Raw genomic sequence first — 9,785 nt, 5'->3', positions numbered from 1 at the left:
GCTTACCCCATCAACAGCGATGTCAACGCCCGAGGCGATGACCGAGATCGGATTGCCGGATGAGTTAGACGCCGAACGCTTTGACACCTCGACTCCCGTATGGGGTCTACACGTCGATGGTTCGGCAAACCAACAAGGATGCGGAGCAGGCTTGGTACTGACAACACCGGACGGACTCAAGATCGAGTACGCCCTCCGATTCGACTTCCGAACCTCCAACAATGAAGCGGAATATGAAGCTCTCTTGGCCGGCCTTCGGTTAGCCAAGAGCATGAATGCAAAACAAATAAGAATTCACAGCGACTCCCAGCTCATCGTGAACCAGGTAACGGCAGACTTCGCCGCCAAGGATGCCTCCATGCACGCCTACCTTTCAACCGCCCATCAGCTACTCCAAAGCTTCCAAGCCTACAAGATCAAACAGATCCCCAGAGGCGAAAACAGCCATGCCGATGCACTGGCGCGCCTGGCTTCGGCGATAAACGACAAGGTCGGAAGAAAGGTACCGGTGGAGATTCTTGCCCAACCGAGTACGGTAGCCTCCGAAACGTGTACCGTACGGTATGAGGATACATGGATGTCTCATATCTACTTGTACCTGACGAACGGCACCCTTCCTGAAGATAAGGCCCAGGCCCGGAAGCTTAGATACCGATCAGCAAGGTACACTGTCATCAACAATGTGCTTTACAAGCGTGGCTACACCACCCCATATCTCAAATGCCTTACGGCAGAACAGGGGGACTACGTCCTTCGGGAGATCCATAACGGTGTGTGTGGCGACCATTCCGGGTCCCGATCCCTCGCCTACAAAGCCTTTCGGCAGGGATACTTTTGGCCTACCATGCACCAGGACGCTAATTCACTCGTGAAAAGGTGCGATAAATGCCAGCGCTTCGGTAACGTTCCGCATATCCCTGCCGAACCTCTGACACCGATTGTAAGCCCTTGGCCTTTCGCACAATGGGGACTAGACCTGATCGGTCCAATGCCGCAAGGCAAGGGGCAGGTAAAATATGCAGTGGTTGCCGTCGACTACTTCACCAAATGGGTGGAAGCCGAACCTCTAGCAACCATAACGGCAGCAAAGATGGAGGATTTCGTCTGGACTCATATTTGTTGCCGATTCGGTATCCCATATGCAATCATTACCGATAACGGCAGACAATTCGATTCGGAACTCTTCAGGCAATTTTGCACCCGCCTGAAAATCAACTTGTTTTTCGCATCACCAGCGCATCCTCAGTCAAACGGTCAAGTCGAAGCAATAAACAAAATAGTGAAGAAGCTACTGAAACGGCAGCTGGACAAGGCCAAGGGAGCCCGGCCGGAAAAGCTTCCCGAAGCACTATGGGCTATTCGGATGTCTTACTGAACGTCCACCGGAGAAACCCCTTTTTCTGTGGCTTTCGGTTCGGAAGCAGTGGTGCCTTTGGAAATCGGCGAACCTTCCTACCGAACGAAAAACTTCGCACCGAAGCCGAACGAAGAAGCCATTTCTCTGAGCCTTGACCTACTCGAAGAGCACCGAGCACATGCCAACCTTCGGAATGAAGCCTACAAACAACGTGTCTCTCGGTATTACGACTCTAGGGTCAGACACCGCTCATTCGGAATCGGAGACTGGGTCATGCGCAAGGTATCGCAAGCAACCAAAGATGCCACGGAAGGAACCTTCGGACCTTCCTGGGAAGGACCTTATGAGATCATCGGTATTCTCCGATCAGGAACCTACCGACTAAGAGACTCCAACGGCAAGACCTTCGGGCATCCTTGGAACGTGGAACATCTCAAATACTACTACAAGTGACCTAGCCTACGGCATGTCCGAACTGTAACCGCTCACAATGTATTTGTTCTTCAACTGAAATTAATAGAAAGTCTTCGGCACAATTACTTTGGCCTCTCTTTGATTGTTCTACTAGCCAACGGCTGCTAATAGTGTTAACGTCCTACGGCATCTATATTAGCCTACGACAATAAATGATTTTCGAAGTTTTTACCCTACAGATCCCTTCGGGACTTGTCAAAATCGAAGTTAACATTCGACCGCGTCCTTATTAGCCTACGGCAATAAGCGATGCTCGATCGACAATTAGCCTACGGCAATTAGCATACATTAAAAGATGCCCTCGGCATCAAGTTAAAATTCAAATTAAAGGATGCCCTCGGCACCAATGTGTTCGGAATAAAATGAAAATTAAAAACTAAAGTACAAAAGAAATGAGATGCCTTCATGCTTCATCACCGGTGGCAGCCTCGGCGGACCCGGAGCCCTCGGCAGTGTCCTCCCCTTCATAATCCTCGATCATTTCCTCGGTTATTCCCTCCGAAAGGGGAGGAGGATCGGCAGCAAAGTTCAGGTTTAGCTTCTTCCCGAGGTTGTACCGTTTGAATCGGTACAACAGGTTCGCCATTTCCGAGCCCACTTCCTTATCCAGGAGAGCAGAGAACTCTTCAAATGAGCGGTACCCCTGGATAGCCGACTGAACGGCAGCCTCGATCTCTGCTGCCTTGGCCCGCTCGGAATCCTCCAGAGCAACCTGCACCGCCTCCGAAACCGCCACGGCATCCCTCGTCGCCGACTGCGCAGCCTCCAAGGCCACCCGCATCTCCTCCACCTTCACCCCCGAAGCGAGAGCCTGCCGTTCGGTAGCCTCTTTCTCCTTGAGCAGGTGGGCGTGGTCATGGAGTGCCTTGCCCGCTTCGGCAACCTTAGCCCTGCCGTCGTCGTAGGCCTTCTTCGCCCGCTCGGCAACAGAGATGGCCCGCTTGACGCAGAGCCACATGTCCATGGATCCCTGCACGAAACAGAGTCAGAAGCATGCCCCACTTGGGCACAAAAAAAAAGAAATGGGGGACGAAAGTAGAAGGAAAATCTTACTGAAGCCTGAAGACGGAAGGCGCGTCCGGCCTGCTCCCGAAGAAGCTTCTTCGGCAGTTCGTCAATCTCCGGCAGCTCCATTTGAGAGCCGAGGATCATGTGGTTGACGAACTGCACCGTCTTCGACAGGCAGGCAATGGTGACGGCCTCGGTAGGGCCGTCCTCATCCTTCACCGCAAGGACGGCCCTCGAAGCCTCCGACGGACCGCTCCGCTTGGAAGCCGGCGAGGCTTCCAAGTTCACTGTGACCGGCCGCTTCCCGGCAGCTCTGGAGGCGGCGGCTTCGGCATCGGACTGCCTCGGCGCAGGGGGATCGGTAGCCGGCCATGCGACGGGCTCAGCGCCCAGCTGTCGCAGGCGCTCCGCGAGGGTCACGTCCTCGGGGTCCGTTGACTGCCGAACTGAAGGTGCCTCGGGCTGTTTTCTCTTTTTCTTGCCCTCCAGGCCCATCATAAGGCGCCTCCTGGAGGACTCATTCATCTTCTTGGCCTCGACAGCTCTCCTGGTGTCCTTCGCTGACCAAGAAAATTCGGTCAGTCGGCATGCACAAAAAACAAACAAACAGTACAAGAAAGGGGGGAGCAAAGTATACTTACTCTTGGCAGGGTTGACAAGGCCGGCTCTGATCAGATTGTTGGTGAAAAGGAAGCGCGGATACACTTGCTCGGCAGCAGGCACCTTCAACCTTACTCTGTCGAGCTGTCGAATCTCACTCTGTTTAGGGTTCGGCTGCTTGAGTTTACCTGTCCGAAGAGAGAGTTAGTTGAAAATAATATAAGAATGAAGAAAGACAATATTCAGACTACCGATCGGTAACTCAGAAACCTACCGGCGATTTGGAACGTCGTGGGTACCGAAAACTGCGGAGATACTCCAGATGGCGATTCCCAATCACCGGAGAGTAGCACCCGCCGATTCCTCCACGACTTCTGGGAAGTCGGCACCGAGCTGATGAAGTGCCTCCGCTCGGAAGCCTTCAGGCAGTTTGCCTGAACCCAACCACCGTGATCGGCACTCTTGGACTTCGTGATGCTGTACAGATACGAGAACTACTCGTAGGAGGGCTCCTCCTCCCCGGTAATCCCGAACACAGCTATCACCCCCATCAAGGCCACCTAAAAGTTGGGATTGTACTGGCCTGGGGCATACCTAATCTGGGCAAGTATCTTCTGCACGGCAGGCTGCAACGGCAACCTGACCCCTTGCAGAAGCACATCGACGAAGAAGGTGAGTTCACCATCCCCTGGGTCGCTGAGGGACTCGGTAGGACCCGGAATCCTCATCTTCATTGAGTCCGGGATGAGGTACTCGGCCCTAATTTTCTCCAGCTCCCGTTCGGTGATCTTGTTGGACTCCAGGTAATCAACCCCAAACAGAGCCTTCTTGGGTACACCCACCTGTATCCTAGACCGCTCCCGGTAGATGATCGTCACCCTCGACCGAGAAGGGCCGGCAACGCCCTCATCACCACCGGAGGTGGAGGCCTCCGCCTGATGCTCAAAGGTACCGACGCGGGTACCATCCTTATAGACCGCGGCCAAAGGAAGCGGTTGCCCCGTCATAAGTCCCTTGCCGATGTCGTGGGTGGGAACGGAGTTCACCTCCTCACCGAGTATCTCAACATCGATGTCCTCTCCACCCTCGGCCTCGAGGCTCGCCGCCCCACTGTGCGTGTCCCAGCCCGATGACAACTCCTCATCGAACGCATTGGGCTCACTGCGGAAGGACGACTCGCTAGCAGACATCTACAAAAAAGGGAAAGGAAGGCTAAGGCCGTGTCATAAACTACCCTACCGATGCCTACGTCGCTACCTATGGCTCACTAGACCACCGAAGGAAAACCTTACTAACAATCGGCTAGCCTACGCCATGAAAATACGTACAGATAAATAAAGAGAGTATTTTGGGAGTACCGAACGGTACCTTACCTTGAGTAGTAAGGGAAGATTTGACTGCCGAATGGAGACTTCGAAAATCGCCTTGAATGCCGAGAATTTTATGTGAAAATCGCCTGGATTGCCGTTCACTCTCTTCGAAAATCGCCTACACAGAGCTCTCGTCTCAACTCTCAAATGCAAAGTGAGCTTTACGCCTGGAGCAACGTCTATTTATAGGGAGATGGCTGCAACGGTATGCCTTGGGAAACCAAACGGCTCATAAATGCGACTGTCAGGCATGGCTTCGCTAGCCACGTGTCACCCGGTGAATGGCGACGTTGATTGCACGCCAGGCACGGAAGACGAAGCGTCTCAGCACGCCAGGCACGGGAGACAAAGCGTCTCTCTGCCTTCACCCCTCTCAGCATCGACGACCCTTCGGGTCTCAGGGGAGTCCCCTCCAAACGAGCTTACCGAACGGCAGGGCACCTACGAACTGCTATGGAGAACCAAATTCCCTTCCGAAGGACCTTCGGAAGAGAACTTGGGGGACTACTGTTTATACCGGAAATAAACGGACTATGACCACCAAACACGTGGACGGGATCAATATTTTTCACAATGGCCCTTCGGCAAGAGCCCTGCCGAAGGTATACATCTTGACTCTTCTCTTGCAGGACACGTGTCATGCTCAAAATCCGCTTCTACAGTCCCACATCCGAAATATGAGCATAGAGCATGCCTCCCAAGGCCTATATAAGAAGACCCCTATCCTCAAAAGGAAGGGGAGGACAAAACCAACGGTACGTTACCGCTTGATCCGTAATCTAATATTTACTAAATCCGTACTTACTTGAGCATCGGAGAGCCTTCGGTCGGTACCACACCGGTACCCCAAGGTCTTACCGAACGTGTCCTTTTGCAGGAACTTGATCTTCCGAAGGCTAACTCCCTTCCGAAGACATAATATCACTAAGTTGAGCGAGCCACGTGTCAAACCACTTTTTCGCATCAACACAACCTTTTTATCGAGACCCAATTTTCCATAAACTCTTCTTATTTCCCCCACTTTCAAGCAATGGGGAAGCAAAAACTAAACCCAGAAGAGTTTGTGGAAGGGAACCAGAAGCTTGCGACATAGATACTGAACCAAAACTTTTCATATGTGGCATTAAATCAAAACATGAAAATTTCAGAGAGAGAGAGGGTCAAACTCTTCATCCTCACTTGCGAACTCAAACTCCACATCCCATGGTCTCTAGTGTACCCATACCTGATCCAATAACTCAAAACGATTTTGGGGAGATCTGATGAGTGAGATGGTGCCTAGATATGAGAGGTGATTGAGAGAGAGAGAGAGAGAGAGAGAGATGCGGTTGGTGGCTGGGTTCTAGGGGCTGGGGGGAGATTAAAGAAATTCGGAGCTGGGGGGCAGATGAAGGAAAGGGATGGGTCTAGGTTTGTGATGGGGGAGAAAAAATTGTAAGAAATCATCCAGGGGTGGCGGGGGTGTGGGTTTGTGATGGGTTCTGCAAATTAGTTGAAAGAGAGATGGGGAGGGTCTTCATGGTTAGAATGGTCGCGGGGTGGAGGGGGTGATGGCTGGTCGGGATAGGAAGGGAGAAGAAAAGGGGGAGGAAGGTATGATGGTCATGGGTGAAATGGGGCGCTGGTTTGGTCAGTTCCGAAGATTTTTTTTTTTTCCTTCTCTTTTTCTTGAATTTTTCTCAAAAAAATAATATTTTAATAAACGCTGACAAATCTGACAAATCTGCCGCCGGCCCATCCTAACAAACCCTCCCCGACATCGACCCAACCAAGTCAATCACATATGTATAAGCAATCGCCATGAAACCGACTATGAAGAAGCTTATTGCCTTGTTCACGGCTCAAATTCCAAACCCAGAAGCCAAATGCGACCTAATCGATCTACAAACCTTCCTATTTTTAGATATAGAAAATTCATCGCTCGCTCTAACATTGCCTATCTTAATAGCCTGATCCTCTGCTCTTTCTACTTGGGGTTCAGAATCATCATACACCGTATTGAAATAAAGAGCACCAAATAGAGATCAAGAACAATTAGACCTGTCTTTGGGGTTTATCCCCCCTTGTTCAAAAAAAAAAAATGAAGAGAAAAGATGAACAATTAGACACAAAAGCACCTAATTCATGATTCACACCAATTTGGCTCAAGGAAGGCTCGATTAGGTGCCTGTGGACCGGAGATGAATCCAATCTCTGATAATTCTCATCGTGAGGAGAACGGGGCAGCATACGACAAGCTTGTGAAGTGCGGCCCAATAGCCCGGTAGCGCAGATGAACCAGGGAAGAGATCGGAGATGACGGAAGGGATGACCTTGCAGCACTTGGTCTTCCAGCAAACGTTGCGAAACAAAGACAACAACTTGGTCCAAGAGTAGGCAAGCCGTGAACAAGGCAATAAGCCTGGCTCAAAATAACATAGTTTTTAGGTTAGTTCAATTTTTAAAAAAATGAATGAGCCATGTACCAAACTGTTGGAATAAAAAAAATCACAAAAATCACAAAATATTGGAACGTGGGGGGAAGTTTGGAAAAAGGTGGGGGTCTCCAACCAATGAAAACGTTTAAGAGAGTATAGTGGCTCCTATTTTTGGGGGAGTTGGTTATTCAATTTTTAGTATAAATATTCTGCATTAAAGAGAAAAAAAGAAAAAAGAAGAAAAAGGAGGACAGAGGGGGAGGAGAACACGACAGAAGAAGAAAACTGTTGCAGAGGGAAAATTGCAGGAGCACAAATACAAGAGGGGACATTTTCACAGGTATATGGATTCTGTCAATTAATTCTCATCGGGTGGCAACCCACAAACCAAATTATATGGATTATCAATCCATCATGGGTGGCGACCTGCAAATAAAACGAATGGATGGCAATCCATATTGGGTGGCAACCCACAAATTGATAATGCTCTGCCAAGCGGATCTCCATACTCTGCTGAGCGAATCTTCATGCTCTGCAAAGCGAACCGCCATGCTTGGGTACAAAACCCATAAACTAAATCCATTTTGAGTGTCAAATTCATAAACTGAATTCTCTTGGAAGATCCTTTTATCATGTGGTTGTTAGGCACCCAATCACAACAAACAAATAAAAAAAAAAATAAAGGAGGAAAGCAGCCCGGTTTTGGGAAGAGGGTTTGGTGTTGTTTGCATACAGATACAACATACTAAGAAAAACAGGAAGATGAGGAACAACCACGCTTGTTGGAGGAGCGCTTGGTGTGTGCAATTAAAAAAAAAAGACAGACTTGCAGCCACGTCTTGAATTCTTGGCTCGGTGTGGCAATAACAACAAACAAATTTATAAAAAAAAAAAAAAAAGGGGTTTTGCTTCAGTCATCAAAAAGAGGAAGAAAAGTCAAAAAGAGATTCAATCTAGATGCAACCATCCCAAACATATTTCCATATCGAATCCCTGGTTTATTCAGCTAAATTCACTCAAACTCCTCAATCAATCCCATTCAAATTCTTCGTTTTGTGATGAGTCATTTATTCATCATGAATCTTTGAACTACGAGTGGCTTGATTCCCGCAAAGGATACGTAGGCATCCTGAGTTTGGACTTGGGAGCAGCTGCAAAATCAAACACACACGTTCTGTTTTTTTTTTATGATGGAATCAAAGGGTTTTCCCTTGAAGCAAGGGATTGTAATTAAGAGACTTGCGTCTCGAATGGGTCGAACCTAAAATAATAAAAACCCATTATTTAATTAGTGGTGGTGAAATTATATTAGGAAGATCACCATTTTCCTTCAACATAATTTTTGGCACGCCCGGTGGGATCCATTTACCTTTTCATCTCCAATCATAAAGTGACTAATGTTTGTTTTTTTTATTTGTGTTTTTCACAGGTTAACAAAACTACATATGATGGCACCACAAGTAACGATTTTCTTCCACAAAATTGAAACTACCAAGAATGCGTGCACCAAACGCGTAGGGTTCAAAAAGACTTTCATTGTTCGTGAGAGCCTCGTCAAGTGCGCTGTGCCAAAGCCCATTCAGAGGGCAGACCTCAGGTCATTCCTAAGGTCGTCAAAACCCAATTGAAGAAAACTCCATCCAAGAACGCTCTCCGAAATGGAAGAAAGAGGGCTGCCCGTGCTTTAAGAAAGAAAGAAGCAAAAAAAGAGTCTATTGAGGCAATCTTATCCCAGCTTTCTGGGACAAGCCCAATAATGACTGAGGGCAAAAACACCTTAACCACCCTGGCTGTGCCGACTCCCAAGAGAACAAATACTTCCCGAATTGTCCAAATCATGATTGGATCAATTCCAGTCAACCTATATCCTACAGATTCCGTTCTGATGACTTCCACCAACGAAGCTAGAGATGAAGGTCAAAAGGACGACTTTGTGAAGAACGTTGAGGTTCAAGGGGCCGAACCTCCATCAAGCCTTAGAGCCCATGTTGTGGAATCCACATTACAAGAGGTTTACCCATGTTCTCCTAAGGGTAAAAGCAGAGCCATCGTCATGAAAAAGAAGGTGGTGAACATACCTCATCCACAAAGGAAACGCGTAAAAAAGGTGAAGATAACTGATGTTTCAAGGGATCAAATTCCCGTATCACAAGGGGGAGTCCCAAAACCTCAAGATCAGTCGAGGACCTACGTGGGTCCATTGACTCGTTCGAAATCCCGAAACATGGTTGGGACGATTATTCCCGAGTTATCCAGTCTAAGCTCAACCTTGGATGATTATTTGCAATGGAATCCTCTCTATGATGATCCTGTATTTCAAACTCAAGAGAATGATTGTATATCATCCCAAGGGGCCAAACTTCATGAGGGAGTGGAAAGCATGCAAGTCATGATGACTGGTACTTCTAATACTGAGGACCAGTTACCTTTAATCCAAGAAATGATGCAAGACCTGCGAAGGGAAATGCAGCAGAAGTTGGCAGAAAAAGACGCGGAAATAGCGTTATTATCCGCTCGGCTGAAAGGAAAAAACATCATAGGTGAGCAAGACATGGGCAA

The 9,785-nt window shown here is 48.7% G+C and overlaps 1 protein-coding gene and 1 pseudogene across 1 annotated transcript; one reads left to right on the top strand and one right to left on the bottom strand.

Moving 5' to 3' along the window:
• Positions 1–19: 19 nt before the first annotated feature.
• Positions 20–1,375, top strand: LOC117613738. Its single transcript, XM_034342311.1, has one exon. The coding sequence runs from the start codon at positions 20–22 to the stop codon at positions 1,373–1,375; it is 1,356 nt and encodes a 451-aa protein (XP_034198202.1).
• A 5,207-nt stretch (positions 1,376–6,582) lies between these two features.
• LOC117613737 lies at positions 6,583–7,809 on the bottom strand (annotated as a pseudogene).
• Between the last annotated feature and the right edge of the window lie 1,976 nt (positions 7,810–9,785).

This window comes from Prunus dulcis, unplaced genomic scaffold (assembly GCF_902201215.1).
Source record: "Prunus dulcis unplaced genomic scaffold, ALMONDv2, whole genome shotgun sequence".
NCBI classification, from domain to species: Eukaryota; Viridiplantae; Streptophyta; class Magnoliopsida; order Rosales; family Rosaceae; genus Prunus; species Prunus dulcis.
The sequence above is the reverse complement of the archived record's forward strand: the minus strand, read 5'-3'. Positions and strand labels throughout refer to the sequence as shown.

What these genes read in the sequence shown, in the direction of transcription:
- LOC117613738 (XM_034342311.1), top strand. Translation starts at nt 20, where the DNA reads ATGTCAACGCCCGAGGCGATGACCGAGATCGGATTGCCGGATGAGTTA.